The 17918-nt window shown below is 40.5% G+C and overlaps 1 protein-coding gene across 2 annotated transcripts in view; it reads right to left on the minus strand.

Annotated features, from left to right (window-relative positions):
• Positions 1-17918, minus strand: part of stac (SH3 and cysteine rich domain) — a 123125-nt gene that overhangs the window by 16344 nt on the left and 88863 nt on the right. For both annotated transcript variants that reach the window (XM_043688836.1, XM_043688837.1), the window contains exons 8-9: positions 12101-12195; positions 3803-3854 (exon numbers count right to left, since the gene is read on the minus strand). In XM_043688836.1, coding sequence (XP_043544771.1) covers positions 3803-3854; positions 12101-12195 — 147 coding nt within the window. The remainder of the gene's footprint in view (positions 1-3802; positions 3855-12100; positions 12196-17918) is intronic.

Raw genomic sequence — 17918 nt, forward strand, 5'->3', positions numbered from 1 at the left:
AGGGAGCCGGGGGCATTCTAGCGAAGTTTGCCGATGGTACGAAGTTAGGTGGACAGGCAGGTAGTACTGAGGAAGTGGGGCGGCTGCAGAAGGATCTTGACAGGTTGGGAGAGTGGTCCAGGAAGTGGCTGATGGAATTTAACGTGAGCAAGTGCGAGGTCTTGCACTTTGGCAAAAATAATAAAAGCATAGACTACTTTCTAAATGGTGAGAACATTAATAAAGCCAAAGCACAAAGGGATTGGGAGTGCTAGTCGAGGATTCTCTAAAGGTAAACATGCAGGTTGAGTCCGTGATTAAGAAAGCGAATGCAATGTTGTCTCTTATCTCAAGAGGGTTGGAATATAAAAGCAGAGATGTACTACTAAGACTTTATAAAGCTCTGGTTAGGCCCCATTTGGAGTACTGTGTCCAGTTTTGGTCCCCACACCTCAGGAAGGACATACTGGCACTGGAACGTGTCCAGCGGAGATTCACACGGATGATCCCTGGAATGACAGGTCTAACATATGAGGAACGGCTGAGGATACTGGGATTGTATTCGTTTGAGTTTAGAAGATTAAGGGGAGACTTAATAGAGACGTACAAAATAATACATGGCTTGGAAAAGGTGGATGCTAGGAAATTGTTTCCGTTAGACGAGGAGACTAGGACCCGTGGACACAGCCTTAGAATTAGAGGGGGTCATTTCAGAACAGAAATGCGGAGACATTTCTTCAGCCAGAGAGTGGTGGGCCTGTGGAATTCATTGCCACGGAGTGCAGTGGAAGCCGGGACGCTAAATGTCTTCAAGGCCGAGATTGATAGATTCTTGTTGTCTAGAGGAATTAAGGGCTACGGGGAGAACACTGGTAAGTGGAGCTGAAATGCGCATCAGCCATGATTGAATGGCCTTACTTCCACTCCTATGTCTTATGGTCTTATGGTCTTTTGATGTTAGAGTCCTGTGGTGAGTTACATCATCATGATTTCCCTGAATCTCATGACACCCTAAAGAAGGGATTAGTTTGCCTGAATTGAGAAAAAAAATGACAGTTTGGACAGAATAAAAAAGAATAGCATTTGAACCTGAGCTAGAGAGGAGCAGAAGGTCAGGATAAATTGGAATTGGGTGTGGGTGGTATAGAGGCAGAAGAGTGTTAAAGTTAATTGGTGGGTTGTGGATGGAGTGAATCGGAAGCAAGCAGGACAAGGCAGGACGTATAGAAACATAAGACAATGACTGTTGAGGTAGTCTTTGAACAATTGGTTTGTCTAGTAAAAACCTATATAGCTTCTTATTTTTGTTTTTCAGATTAAAGATCTATCAACTGTGTCTTAAAGTCTTTTATAGAAACTAAACGAAATACCACATTTAGAATGCAAAAATTCTAAATTTTCCCAGTGGGAATAGTCCCAGAGCTCTCCAACTCACCCATTTCCACATTTGTAAGTATGGGGACAGAGATGGAGAGAGCTGAAATGATGGAACATAACTGTTAGTTTGCAGCCTACAGTAGAAACTGGAAAGATCTCATAGTCATATGATAACGGTTCAAATTCTAATGTGTGTCACAGGGCAATTGATTTGAAAAATGCAGTCAATTAAAACAAGATAAATCCCGAGGACCTGATCAGGTGTACCCTAGAACTCTGTGGGAAGTTAGAGAAGTGTTGCTGGGCCTCTTGCTGAGATATTTATATCATCAATAGTCACAGGTGAGGTCCCGGATGACTGGAGGTGGGCTAACGTGGTGCCACTGCTTAAGAAGGGTGGTAAGGACAAGCCAGGGAACTATAGACCAGTAAGCCTGATGTTGATGGTGGGCAAGCTGGAGGGAATCCTGAGGGACAGGATGTACATGTATTTGGAAAGGCAAGGACTGATTAAGGATAGTCAACATGGCTTTGTGTGTGGGAAATCATGTCTCACAAACTTGATTGAGATTTTTGAAGAAGTAACAAAGAGAATTGATGAGGGCAGAGCGGTAGATGTGATCCATATGGACTTCAGTAAGGCGTTCGACAAGGTTTCCCATGGGAGACTGATTAGCAAGGTTAGATCTCACAGAATCCAGGGAGAACTAGCCATTTGGATACAGAACTGGCTCAAAGGTAGAAGACAGAGGGTGGTGGTGGAGGGTTGTTTTTCAGACTGGAGGCCTGTGATCAGTGGAGTGCCACAAGGATCGGTGCTGGGTTCCCTACTTTTTGTCATTGACATAAATGATTTGGATGCGAGCATAAGAGGTACAGTTCGTAAGTTTGCAGATGACACCAAAATTGGAGGTGTGGTGGACAGCGAAGAAGGTTACCTCAGATTACAACAGGATCTGGACCAGATGGGCCAATGGGCTGAGAAGTGGCAGATAGCATTTAATTCAGATAAATGTGAGCTGCTGCATTTTGGGAAAGCAAATCTTAACAGGACAAATACACTTAATGGTAAGGTCCTTGGGAGTGTTGCTGAACAAAGAGACCTTGGAGTGCAGGTTCATAGCTCCTTTTAAGTGGAGTCTATGGTAGATAGGATAGTGAAGAAGGAGTTTGGTATGCTTTCCTTTATTGGTCAGAGTATTGAGTACAGGAGTTGGAAGGTCATGTTGCGGCTGTATAGGACATTGGTTAGGCCACTGTTGGAATAATGTGTGCAATTCTGGTCTCCGTCCTATCGGAAAGATGTTGTGCAATTTGAAAGGGTTCAGAAAAGATTTACAATGATATTGCCAGGGTTGGAGGATTTGATCTATAGGGATAGGCTGAACAGGCTGGGGCTGTTTTCCCTGGAGTGTTGGATGCTGAGGGCTGACCTTATAGAGGTTTACAAAATTATGAGGGGCATGGATAGGATAAATAGACAAAGTCTTTTCCCTGGGTTCGGCAGTCCAGAACGAGAGGGCATAGGTTTAGGGTGAGAGGGGAAAGATATAAACGAGACCTAAGGGGCAACATTTTCAAGCAGAGGGTGGTACGTGTATGGAATGAGCTGCCAGAGGATGTGGTGGAGGCTGGTACAGTTGCAACATTTAAGAGGCATTTGGATGGGTATATGAATAGGAAGGGTTTGGAGGGATATGGGCCGGGTGCTGGTAGGTGGGACTGGATTGGGTTGGGATATCTGGTCGGCATGGACGGGTTGGACCGAAGGTCTGTTTCCATGCTCTATGACTCTAAGACATAAGGCTGCCTTCTCATTAGAGAGAGATGACTGGGTGTCATTTTAACCTGAGGGTCACAATGCCTCAGGTGAAGGAGAATGTTGAGAAAGAGAGTTCTTCATGGTGACCTCAGCTAGTGTGGGAATTGAACCCATGCTGGAACATGTTTTTATTATTTCCAGATATTTTTATTCCCCTTTCTTAACTACTAACAGCCGGCAGGAACAATCCTCTACGTGAATTGTGTGGCAAAAATATAAATGTACCAGACAGAATGTGTTTAATTACACATAATACACAGGGGAGTCTTCCCCCTAGCTTTTAGCAGACAAAGCATGTTCAGAATTTTTAAATTGAATTCGGCTACATGCATAGGTCTAACTTTCTAAAGTATGTTCCTGGCTCTGGTGCTGAGAATGTGTGGTTGGAAATTTGTCCTTCAGTTGGACATTTCAGCGTACATCCAATTTTCTGATTGATAGAACCTTCATTGGGTTTTGGGGATGTTGGAGGGAATGGGGGAGGGGGTTGATTTGGGCATGTTGATACCTTCAATTAGCCTCAGCCATTTTCCAGAGGTCTCTTTCAGGCTTTTGCCAATGCTACGGCAGGAGATTCTGCTGGAATTATTTAACATTGTAACCTACAAAATCAAGAAGACCTACCTTCCACCATTCTTCATTCGAATCATCCAGCAGAAAAACTCTGTCTCCAGCACTGTGATTTTAAGAAAAAAGATTTTGTGAGCCTTTAGTTGAACTGAACAACAAAGCTTCCACAAATGCTAGAGAAAGACAAGTTCTATCAACGTCGTGCATACTACTTCTCACAGCAGTACATATCAGTATTAAGGACATATGCACTGTCAGAAACCATGTAGTTCAAATTAAATTGCTGACTGCTCAAACTGATGTCAAAGAAAAGTAGAGTTCTCCTGGTCAATAGTTTTCTCCTGATCACAACAAAAATAAATTACAGAGACATTGTTGTTTGTGGAAACGTTCGGTGCACAAATTGGCTGCTGGGTGTGCCCACAAAATACCAGTGATGACAGTTCAGAAGTCAGTCATTGGTTCCAAATTATTCTGGGGAATCCAGAATGTAATTGGGAGAAGATGCAAATTACAAGAAATATATTTTTGCTTTTCAGAAGATATTGACTGACTGTGATGACTCACTGACTAAATACATTGTGTAATGTGAGATTAATCATACAGACTAGAAAGATCCTGGATAGAGGTCGAGTCGAGGTAACTTGGCCTAATGGTGAAGCAACAATAATTGGTCTCAGCATGTGTTAGCAAAGGATGGATACTATCAGCAGATGTACTTATTTCCCTGACTATCAAATTTCCTGCAGTGTCCCATGCTTTCCCTTGTGCATCCAAGTCTCCCACACTGCCATGAATTTGTTTCTTATTATACTGTTGCAAGGCATCTTCACCTTGATTGGTATTCACCACTGAAGTATGTTTTCTATGTGTCAATCTTGCAGGACATTCCTGCACTGCCTCCCTTTTGATGCTTTTGCCTGTTGGTCACACAGTTTCTGTTCACCTGAATTCACTGGAGTTGGGAAGTGACCTGCTCCAGATATTTGACACCCACAAAATTCTTATCTTCCTGAAATGTGAATGAATTCTACTGAATTTTCTTTTGAATGTATCAATACTAACTGCTTTCACAGTCTCCTGGAAGCATGTCCCTTAAGCTGGCAGCTGGTTGATGGACTCCGAACAACCTGGCCCTACAGATATAGTGAGCTGTGGGTGTTTTAAACTAGTACAGAATGAGACTTCTGCTGTTCTGTGGGATGAAGCCCCAGTCCTTGCAACACTAAAGCTCCAGAGTAGGCAATCAGTCTCTGAGTAAAGGCTCCATATATGCCCTGGCCCAGTTAAGTAAAGGACATTGGGTGGAGATAGTTTGATGACCTTCAGAAAACTGATAAATGAAGGGGTAAATAGGGGATTGAGGGTTGGTTTTTAAAGTCTATGTGTGGAGCGGGAGAGTAAGGTAACACTCCAAGTAACATTCAGACTACACAGATACCAGGCAATGACCATCTCTGATTAGAGGCAATCTAACCGCTACCCCTTTGACATTCAGTGGTGTTACCATCACTGAATCCCTCACCATCAACATCCTGAGGGTTATTATTGACCAGAAATTCAACTAGAATCACCACATAAACATAGTGGCTGCAAGAGCAGGTCAGAGGATAGGAATACATAGGAACCTCAATTATCCAAACAAGATGGGCGGGCACTATTTCGTTCGGATAATTGATTATTCGGTTAATTGATTTCCTCTGGGGCTCGGAGTTTTCTGTGAAGTCTGCTCCCCGTTCAGGAGACTAGGCAAAAGCACACTGTGCACAAGCCCCTGCGCCCCCCCCCCAAACCCCGACCACCCCTCCTATAAGCCCCCAATCCCTGTCTACACTCCCCGCCTCCCTTCGCCGACCTCCCCCCCACTCCCAGAGCAACGGGACTGTACACCAACAGTCAGACTACTGTCCCTTTTGCGCGAGCACACACACACACACACATTGCTGTACACATACAGAGACACTCCTATACACAGACACGCACACAGACACACACGCTCCTACAGACACACACACTCCCACACTCACACATGCATCCTCTCACAGACCACTCTACACTCACACAAACATATACACTCTCTCTCACATACACACACACATGTTTGTGGGGTGAATTTGTACTTGCAGAATTACATTGTAAACAAAAGACGTGACAGGGTTGAAACAGGTCCTTGACGTAATGTTTCTATTGGGACCTTGGGATCTCCTTCGGATAATCCGATATTTGGATAATTGATATTCGGATAATCGAGGTTCCTCTGTACTGTAGCACGTAAGTCACTTCCTGACTTCCCAAAGCCTGTCCACTATCTACAAGACACAAGCCAGGCGTGTGATAGAACACCCTTCTCACTTGCCCTGTGTGGATGCAGCTCCAACAACATGCAAGAAACTGACACCAGCAGCCTGGTCGAATGGCACCACATCCACAAGCATCCACGCCCTCCATCACTGACACTCATGAACAGCAGTGTGTATTATCTACAAAATGCAATGTAGGAATTCACCAAAGCTCCTTATACAGCATTTTCCAAACCCATGTCTGCTTCCATTTAGAAGGATAAGGGCAGCAGATACATGGGAACACCACCATCTGCAATGACTCCTCCAAGCCACTTATCATCATGACTTGGAAATGTATCGTTATTCCTTCATTGTCACTTGGTCAAAATCCTGGAATTCCTTCCTGAAGGTTCAAACTGTATCACATGGACTGCAGTAGTTTAAGAAAGCAGCTCACCACCTTTCAAGGGCAATTAGGTACAGGCAATAAGTGCTGGCCAGTCAGTGACATCCATATTCCAATGTGAATTTTATAAAAGTACAATGGGTTCCTCACAATTAGAATGTGCCCTTCCATTCTGAAATGTTAAAACCTTTTAAAGAGTTGCCCACGTGGAGGGTAACAAAGGAGTCAACTGAGCTGTTAACCATTCCATTTAATTCTGAATTATTTACTTAGATATTTTGGGTAGGCTGCCAATTTTGGCATTTGTCCACCCTCCATGTGATTGGGGTGGCCTCAGACAGGATGGTGGTTGGCTGCGCACCCTCACTATTTTATTTGAAACCCCCCAACCTTTGCTGAAAATACTTGGGCAGGTAATAACCAATTCACTGTTTCCATAGATTAATTTTGAATTTATCGTCCTCCCCCTCCTTTCCCTGCTTCTTAAAGATGAATTGTGCCATCTAGATCCATTACACTGGACTCATAAAAAAGCTCAACAGCTATATTATCGACTTCCTATAGAATGCTAACAACTGCAATCATATCCCTTCACAATCATTTCTGTGCCAGTGAGAATGTGTGCAATTTATAAAAATATAAATAGAAGTTCATAGCCAAAAGTGGGTAAAGCTCCTTCCTGCTATCACACTGATGAGAAAATTAGCCATGTTGGCTAGTTATGTTCAGCATCTCAAATATACTGAAGCGATTATTGCTTTCTGTAACTCTGTCCTAAATCAAGGTAATGAAGCAGACTACAGTGCTGTTCTTCCATCTATTTGTTGAGTATTACTTTCTGATGAGCAATGGAACATTCACAGACACACGTAAAGTTTCCATTATAAATCACATTCAGGAGAGCAGGCCAGTTACATCATAGGTTTGGATATAGTGCCATACATCTTAGAATGAAACCTTACAGCCTCCTTAAAGCACTGTCTCTGGAACTCAAGCTGCACATGTTTGAAGCAGTGCCAAGAGAAATCTGACAGGCAAAATCAAACCTCCTGGTAATCTGGAAAGAGTGGAGATGAAACTGGCTGGTCCTGTTCAGATCAAACTGGTAAACTGAAGGTTGAGAAATGGTACTATTTTACTGTAAAGGCATAGAATGTTTTTTTAAAAATGAAACTGTGCTCTTGATGTACAGATTCTCAATTAGTGGAACGTACATTAGGAACCAAAGCTGGTAGACAATGTACCCACACAACTGAGCTCCAGTTACTGATATGTGACCCTGATATGCATTCCAGTAACACAAAGCTTGTCAGGAGGAGTTCTGCCTAATGGCTGGACTCTCCTCTTGATGAGGCTGGACTTCTCTGTGTGACTCCAAGACCCTGAAGCAGCATTGTTCATTTCAGCAAGGTTGGATCTGCTGTTTACTGTGGAAACTGGCTTAAAATATTTGCAACAGCAGTAAGCCTTTAATTCCTTTAAGGCTTTCAATTTGACTATGGTTGATCTACATGTCAAATTCACTTTGCTACCTTTGCTTCAATTCCTTTGATATATTAGTCAAACAATTCTTCCTGGCTAAGTCTGAAAGCTTCAATTGTCCTAGTATTCACAGACCTTTAAAGGAGAAAATTATAAATGTCCTCTGTACGAAAATGCTCCCTGACTTCGCCTCTAAATGTTGTAGCTCCAGTTTGAATATTGTACAAATGCAATGTATTGTAAGATTACAATGTTTTGGATTGTATCTTTAATGTCGGGTCGAACAAAGTAATGACAAGACTTATACAATCAGTTAAGATTTCTGCCAGACAACAAGTTTTTGTGGCTTGGCTATCATGGGATCAGAGGGACCAGGTTAACATTTACCGGAAACAAGGTGTAATATGTTCAGAGACAATACTGAGATCTGCCGAGTTAACAGTTGACACACACATATAGAAAGAAAAGACAAAAGTTCCTCAGAGACAAAGGTCTCTGGTGTGGTCAGCAGAAGGAAGGAAGTCAATTATCCTCTGCAAGCTACCAGATGGAATGTGGGAGAGAGGAGGCTTCCGGTTGAAGAGATGGATCCAATAATGATCTAATGAGTTACGCTGGTGAGGCCAGCAGGACATTATGCTAATGTGGGCCTTACTGCATGTATCCGGATCAGGATTCTTCAAAGACTGGAGGAAGGACTTTTGATAGTCATTTGATGTTATGAGTGAACAAAATGGGGAGATGTAGACCAATTGGAAGCTGGGGAATTGACATTAAGACATTAATAAGGGGTACACTTACTGTAGTTTAAGATTGGAACTGGGTAGCTATTATCATGACATATATTTGGTATCACTGAATGGTTGGATAAAGATGTCTCTGGGAAAACCATACCATCAGCTCTGTCATAACTGACTGAAAGAAGTTTCACAGAGGCATGCCTTACTGGTGATGAATGTATCCATACAACTCTGTACTAACGGTGTCATCAGAGGTTACCAGGCAATCACATCCGACATGATGAAGAGTGGTCGAAATCTACTCAGGAAGAAAGGGCTAGTAGGAATTTTGCATGTTGAGATTTACCCTTGTTGCTTCATCTGTTTAATGTGTAATTTATAGTTTCTACAGAACATGATTTGCTTGTTGCTTCACATTTATGTTTATTTTGGTTACATTGTTACAGTAATGGTTTAAAATGTGGAATCATGCAATTAGTTTCTTTCATTGGGGTCATTTAGGAAGATTATTTCATTTATGATATTGGTCTCCATAGGTCAAAGTAAGTGCAAGTCATAACAAAATCTGTAGCAAGAATAAGTATGATTTTATAGCCAGGAAATGGTTGCTCACATGTGATGTTTAATATATTTTAAACATGATAGGAGTGAGGAACAGGTTGCAATTGACCCATCTAGGGTTACAAAATACTCCCCCTGACTTCTCACACCCTGTTAATCATACTTGGTGCACATACATTCCAAATCAAATTGAAAGGAAAAATCTAAATGAGTCATAGTCCAGAAAATGTTGCAACCAGCAATGGAAAACAAAAAAAAGAGGAGAAATTGCGGTAAAAAATATAGCAAGAAATATAAAAACAGACAGTAAAACCTTCCATAAGTCAACAAAAAAGTAGCTTAAATAAGTATTGGTTCTTTAAATGCTGAGACTGGGAAATTAAAGATGGAAAATAAGGAAATGGCAGAAACTTTGAACAAATATCTTGCATCTGTCTTCAATGTAGAAAACATGAAAAGCCTGACACAATAGTAGAAACTCAAGTAGGAAATCAAGGGACAGAGGGAAGAAATTAAAATAATTACAATCTTTAGCGAAAGAATATTGGGAAAACTAATGGGATGAAAGCCTGACAAGTCCCCTCGGCCTGATGGTCTGTATCCAAGATTGTTAAAAGAGGTGGTTGTAGGATAGTGGTTGCATTTTTTCAAAAACCCATATATTTTGGGAATGTGGCAGAAGATTGGACAAATATGCCACACTACTATTCTGGAACGGAGAGAGCCAAAAGCAAGAAACAATGAACCAGTTAGACTAACAGCTATCAGTGGGAAAATGTTAGAATCCAGTACTAAAGAGGTCGTAACTGGAGATTTAAGAAAACACTATACAATCAGAGCCAGCATGATTTTGTAAATGCAAAATTGAAGTTGATGGTTTACTGGAATTCTTTGAGGATGTAGATAAAGAGATACAAATAGATGTAGTGTATTTCAAATTATGGAAGGTAATTTGATAAGATGCTAAATAAAAGATTACTGCATAAGGTTAGAGTTCACTGTGCTGGGGGGTAATATATTAGCATGGAGGGAGGATTGGCTAAGGAGAAACAGAGAGTCAGGGTAAATGCGACATTTTCAGGCAGATATCTGTAGCAAGGGAAGTGCAACAGGGATCTGTACCTGGTGCTTACTATGTATAATTTACATTGATGAGTTGGATGAAGGGACAGTGTATACTGGAGGCCAAATTCACTGATGATACAAAAATGGGGAGGATAACAAGTTATGAGGAGGATTCAAAGTGTCTATAAAGAGATATAATTTAGTTGTGGGCAGTAGAATAGGAAAAATAATGTATTGAGTAGTTCTAGCCTTCCACTCAATCACCTGATTACACTGAGATTGGCCATCAAAAGATCAATGTGCTGTCACTGTGTTCCTCCTCAAAAAAATGCCACCGCTAATGCTGGAATTCCAATGTACCTGCACTGCTTTGAAGTCTTTACCATGGTTTTATATTTAATTAATCATAGCCACCGATCAGTTCCATTACCATAGAAAGCAAAGGGTGAAAAAGGAAATTACAAGTACTGCAAATCTGAACAGAAAACGAAGCACTGGAAATTACACAACAGCTCAGTTGGCATCTAACAGAGTAAATTCTCCCTTGAAAGATGTCCTCTTTTCTTGGTTTGTGAGTTGATAGGTGGGAGTGGGCTAATTTTACAAAGTTATGACTCCACGAGAGGAACCTTTTGGGTCAAACACCTATTCCTTTTGAAATGTACTCCTGTGAGACATGGATCTTTGAAGGAGTTTGTTTGTTGTAAAAACCTACACAATTATAGTATCCCTTCAGTGTGGAAACAGAGCACTTGGCCCAACAAGTCCACACTGACAGTCCAAAGAGGAACTCACCCAGACCCATTCTCCTAACCCACACATTTCTGAACAATTTAGCATGGTCAATTTGCCTAACTGGCACATCTTTGGATTGTGGGAGGAAACCCACATAGACACAGGAAACTGTGCAAACTCCACACAGACAGTCACCCAAGGCTGGAATCAAACCTAGGTCCCCAGCAATGTGAGGCAGTAGTGCTAACCACTGAGCCATCATGCTTACTTATAAGGCAAATGTGGCTTAAAGCTTTTAGTGTTGCTTTTATGTGTGCCTATATATGTAGAGCTGTGCTAAATGAATACCTCATTATTACACCATCTGGTTCACCAACACAACACAGACCTCACTGTCAGCTCATTCTGCTGAGTCTCACACAGAAAAAAAAACAAAGCAACATGGCAGTGCAATAAATACTGAGAGGAAAATATGTCAACCTTCCCTTGTGCCTTTGTTCCTCCTTCATCTCTTCTTTTTAAGGTCAAATTAAATTTCACAACACACCACTTATTGCATGTTGCTTTTATTTTGATAAATCACAGAATCATAGACATTACAGCACAGAAGGAGGCCATTAAAAACATTGTGTCTGTGTTACTGCTATGCCTTCAGCTGCAGATTCGACTTTAACAAAACATTCTCTATGATGAGCTAGTCAAAAGGAAATAAGGTTGTGAATAGTGTTTTATCAATCTAAAGAACAAAGGAATAATGTGTTTGCAATCAATACATTCTGGAGAATCACAATTATTCTTTAAACTGCAAAACAGAAACTGCCTTCAGTGTCTGAATGGTTAGCATCCATCCTGGAGAATGTGTGGAATAATCTAATGCACCAGATTAGTATGCCATGAATGCAGTTGTTGAATTCAAACACAGAAAAAAAATCATGCATAGTTTGACAGAGTAAAGTTCTGGACACAGATAATTAGATCAGATTACTATGTTATGCATTAGCTATTCTCCTGGTGTCTGTAAAAATACAAGATCACTTTAGCTACATTAGACTGAGGTTAGGCAAGTGACAATATTACTTACTACATTTCCAGATCATCATTCTCCTGTGGTATGAATCTGTACAAAGCAACGTAATTGAAATGCTGCAAGGTGTCTTTGTTTTCAGGTGCTTTCAACTATCAAATAAAATGAAAAATACAGGTAAGTCAGATGAAAAAGGTGTCATGAGGAATCAGACTGTTTGACTTCGACATCTTCATTTTGCTTGTAGTTTCAGATCCTTACTTGTATGTTATCCTACTTATTTTCCTATGATTTCAATACTTCACTCAATACCATTTTTTCTCAAACAAGACAATTTCAATTCTCCAATCACTCATGCAACAAGCCCTTTTACATTGTAGAGGTAGTAATCACTGCTGCTAAATTAGATTCATAGGTGCTGTCTTCCAGAAAGTAAAGTTAGTAAGGAATATAACTGAAAACAATTTCTTATATAATTTCATCAACACTGATTTGCAGCTGCAGACCACTGGTGAGCACCACCTATCTCAACAAATACAGTTTAATTCAGTCAAAGACTGAATGCTGCAAATCTGGAACAAAAAGCAGAAACCAGTTCTGAAGAAGGCTCACTGAACTTGAAATGTTAACTCTGCTTTCTCTCCAAAGATGCTGCAGGCCTGCTGAGTTTCTCCAGGCAATTTCTGTTTTTATTTCAGTTTAATTCAGTGTCTGTTTAGAGGGGTACAATTACATTTTTTCCCTAACCAGTCTGTTCACAGATGATATTACACACCTCTGGAGCAGGTTAGACTTGAACACAGATCTCCTGGTCTAAAGATAGTGACACCACAAAAGGGCCCCCAAGAGGTGCACAACTGAATCCCCAGTTAATGGGTGTACAGTTAGAAACAATTCATATATAGTGAGCATATTTATTTCCCTATTTCAACATAAAAGTTAATGCTAGTAAGAACATTTGAAATGTCAAAATAAATTAAAATAAAAACCAACACCTTTTGTACAAACTAATATACTGTGATTGACCCTCCTCTATAACTACTAACAAGTTCTTTGTTCACATTTCTATTTTGCAATGCAATCAAAACGTTGTTCCTTTTCTCCAAAGTTTGTTTCAAATCAGCAAATTCAATAATTTATTAGCCATTCATCACACTTTTTGTACAGTTTGCACATTCCACAACAAATGATTATCTACATAACATTCAATGGGTATATTATTTTCCATTTCAATTGAATGGACTCACATCTAAAATAATTGATATGTAGAATCTTACATGAACTGTGTCCAAATAAACGATGCTTCCACAGCTAAAGCACTTTCAAGAACTCTTTATATTTTCTTGAATCATTTCTCTTTTCCACCTTCAAGAAGTATTGTGAAATCAACTACATGAGAAGCATTACTAAAAAGACTACATCCTAAAAGCTTTACTGAGACTATGGACACATTTATTTAGCTTCCATTCCCTTCCTTCTGCATTTCCAGTCTCTTTGGGTAGTTTCTTTGACCCTGTGGAAACGTAACTTTTTATGATGATTGATCCACATTAAAATTTGACCAAAATAATTAAATATATTTTCAAAATCAATTGTCCAGCTGTTAGAGAATTCAGTGTAATTATTATATCATCCAGTGGCTGTTCAAAGCCCCTAATGATTAGTCTCAGTTTAGCCTCATAGGTCTCAATGGCAAAGACATTTTCAGCACAAGTTGCTGGTAAAGCTGGTTATCCAATAACTGATATCTCAGAATACACTCCAACTCTCCACTACAATCTAATTTATTTTGTTTTGGCTCCTTATCAGTTTAGCCTCGGGTTTTATTGACAATCAAATTGAGAGACTGATCTATGGCCTTTCTTTCATTTTCTTTTCTGTTCAAGGTCTGAACTATAAGTGTACTTTAATGCCTGTCAACTGTACAAATGCGAACTCCTTCTTGCATTGGCAGAGGCTGTTTCTCCAGTACATGATCATTTATAACGCAAGTATCACTCTGGACCCATTATCAATATCTGCACAACACTTTCTTCCTTTCCACTTTTTTTATCCCTTCTCTCGCTTGTTTTCTATAGGTCAATGTGATGCGCCTGATGCATGGGAGAAAAGAATTAACATGCTTTCTGCTTGTGTGAGTCAGTTTGCTTCTTATTTTCAGGTTACACTGCCAGCAGACTCTACAATTTATCAGATTGAAAATGAAATCAAAAGCATAGTGCATCCTTAATGCTGACAATGCTGTGCTTGTCACCCACAAGGCCACTCAGCTCCAAAGACTCATGGACAATCTCCCAATCTCCTTTAGCTTGTTCTCTCTGATTGTAAGTATCAAGAAAACTGTGCTCATGGGACAAGGTGTTATATCTCCAGCCCTGATCACACTAATTAACACCTCATTAGAAGTGGCTAGCAAATGCTGCTTTGGTACTTGTGCCATCTTATTCATCTAAGGAAGGAAACCCTAAGAAAATCGATACAAATACAGGGGATATTATTATAAGGCTGCATCACCTCATGAAGAAGTTACTGAGAATGAAAAAGAGTCCCTAAAACCAAAAGGTGGCCCTCAAGAAAATCTCCAAAGGAGCCCTCAAAAATATTTAGACCTGACTCTGATCATGCATATTGGTATTTAATAATCTTTGTTGCAAGCTTCATCTGAGAACTCTAATGGAACATTCCAAACTTTTTAAATCTTCAACTGATGGACATTCACAATACTCCAGCTGTGGTCTCAGTAAGGCCCTGAGTAACTGCAGCAAGCCATCCCTACTTCTGAACTCACGTTCTCTTGCAATGAAGGTCAATACACCATTTGCCTTCCTATTTGCTTGCTGCACCTGCCTGCTTACTTTCATTGACTAGTGTACAAGGGCACCCTTGTGCATACACATTTCTACAAGGATTCCTTTGTACATCCACATTTGATAATGTATCACCACTTAAGTGACATTTTTCCTTTCTGTTTTTCACACCAAATTGCATAACACCATTCGGCCTTTGTATTTGTATTGCATTTGTCATGTGTTTGCCAACTCACTTAACTTAATCTAAGTCACCTTGAAGCCATATCTCATAACCCCATCAGTTTTGTGTTAACAGCAAATGTGGGAATATTGCACTTTGCTCCCTCCTGCAGTACATCATGAATGGCTGGCCCAAGCATCAATCCTTGTAGTACCCCACTATCACTGTCTGGAAAAGTCCATTTATTCCCAATCTGTTTCCTGTGTGTCCACCAATTCTCAATCAATGCCCAGTACGTTACTTTCCAATCCTTTAATTTTGCCACTAACCTCCAATGTGGAACCTTACCAAAAGTCTCTTTGATGTCCAAATAAATTAATTTTCTATTGGATAGAACCTCCTTATTACAGAATGGCTACAGGAGCTTGTAATATAGGTCAACAAGTGGTCAATGTGGGTATAGTTACAATCTTCAAAACATTTGGATAAGTATAGAAAATAATAAGTATTTGGAGGGATAGTAGGCAGATGGGATTAGTTTAGTATGGGGTTATATTCGGAATGGGACTAATTGGACTGAAGGGTCTGTTTCCATGCTGTATGACTCTATGACTCTATGATACCCAAAAATGGCTCAGGATCCTAGATCCAACACTGCAACAGGATGAATGTTTCACAAGTGCCACTATCTACTCAATGCTTCATTCTGCAATGAGTGTGAATTCACATTATGAGTTTGTCACTTCAGAGAACTCATGTGTACTGCATATGCCTCAATGGCTGTGATTCATACCAGGGTGAAGCTCCCCAGTTTTGTTATGGCTCCCATTTACAGTTCAAACCATAAAACTCCCAGCTGGGGAGGGGTGAACTAGCTCTCCTTGGTTATTCACCCTGTCCCCTCAGTCGGTCACAACAAAATGAATTTTAAAAGGACTCCTTCCCTTGTGGATACCTTTCTCCTAGACACAAATGATCTTATGTTTTAGAGACAGCCAAGCTAACCAGGCTTTTTTGAATAAACAAAATGAGATGAATTTATTAATTATTACATATAAGAAGAGGTAGTAACACAACATACATACACATAGATAAGAAAGAGGTGAGTCTAACTGGACAGTTGAATGCTGCGACTGTTACAGTGGAGGCTGCTGGTAGAATTAATGTTGGTAGTTGATCAGTTTCTTCATGGATTTGTGAGTTGATAAAAACTCTTGACCTGATTCCTTTTGATAGCCTTTGCTGGCTAGCTGGTTTCTAGCACTCAGAATGAGTAAGCCCTTCTGTTGCCATGTTTCCTTTTCACTGGCTTGTTGCCTAGTCTGCTTCCAGCACTCAGTATGAGAGAATGTCTTTTTTTCAGTTTTATTTGCAGTGAAGGGACGTTTAAATGGCTGTTCTCAAATCTGTGATCCTCACAATACTCCAGTCAACTTAGTAAGACATCAGGCCACTCACACACATAAGTTAATATTGCAGCCATTTTCTAACTCCTTTTTTTCTACATTTCATGAAGGCCAAAACCTAAACATTTTGCAAGAGGTGGCTTTCTGCTTAGATGATAGAGTTAGGTAGCCCCTTGCAATGTCTTCCTGTTACATTTCTCTCTAATGGTAGTTTCCCTGAAACACTACAGGTGTGACATTCCATGAGTCTCAGACCAGGTTTTGATGGACAGTGACTGAATGTACATCTGCAGTTTTTATTTGGCTATACCAGATGTCTTTTAAAAAAATACATTTTGGAGTTAAAAGTTCATGTGCATAGTACTTCAAAGTTCTGATCTGTCATCATGATGCAGTTAATTAGGGTTGCCAATGTTGCACAACTATCACTTCAGTGATGGTGGCTCTCATACCTCTATTAGGATTCACAGTTAATACATAAATGCAGCTATAACACGCAGCAGCTCATATATCATCAGGTCACCGAGCCTTGAAACCAACTAGGACAACTTACCCATCTGATACATTTTCACCAAAAGCTTACATGAAACAAGGATACAATTACAATAGGTGGCTTTGTTTAGAACACTCCAGAGGTATCTCAGGCACACACATCATACATAATACTTTGCCTTTGGCTTACTCTCACAATTGACCAAACAGAGACAATTCACAACCCTTCTCACATGCCCTATACCACTTTGTTTGTACCAGTAAGTTTAAAATACACATTCATAGCTCTGGGGATTACCATCTTAATGCTCATCTATGGCTACAGGGTAGGTGCTCCGGTACCCAATGCTAATGTCTCAATGCATCTTCTATTGCAGGAAAAGAATGTATATAGTAAGTGCCAATGTATCTAGATAGTTGGAGGTATTCCTGATATAAGACTCCCGATCCCTTTCAAGAAGCAGGCAGGGGAATTGACATGAGGCAAAGGTACCATAGCTGTGCTGTACTAAAGAGGAGGTTGGATATTTGATGTACAACCAAACAAGAAAGTCTTAAACACAAGTTGGCGGTCGAGGTGGCTTGCAATAGTAAGTAATCTTTGTTTTTCTGTGTAGCCTCTAGAACCCACTCCTAATTCAGGAGAAAGAAGGAGCCCCATCCCCCAGGTATAGCTTCTGTACCAAGTTATGCAACACCATAGCAGTCAGTTCTCTGGCACTGAGCCTGACACTGTGGCAAAGAAGGGTAGGGGGCGGAATAGAAAAGTACTCGTGGTAGGGGACTCGATAGTTAGGGGAATCGACAGGAGATTTTGTGGTCAGGATCGGGATTCCTGGAAGGTATGTTGCCTCCCTGGTGCCAGGGTCCGGGACATCTCCGATCGGGTGTATAAGGTTCTAAAAGGGGAGGGCGAACAGCCAGAAATCTTGTTACATATTAGCACTAATGATATAGCCAGGAAAAGGATCGAGGATATAAAAAGTGATTTCAGGGAGTTAGGATGG

Source organism: Chiloscyllium plagiosum, chromosome 4 (genome assembly GCF_004010195.1).
Source record: "Chiloscyllium plagiosum isolate BGI_BamShark_2017 chromosome 4, ASM401019v2, whole genome shotgun sequence".
Taxonomy (NCBI): domain Eukaryota; kingdom Metazoa; phylum Chordata; class Chondrichthyes; order Orectolobiformes; family Hemiscylliidae; genus Chiloscyllium; species Chiloscyllium plagiosum.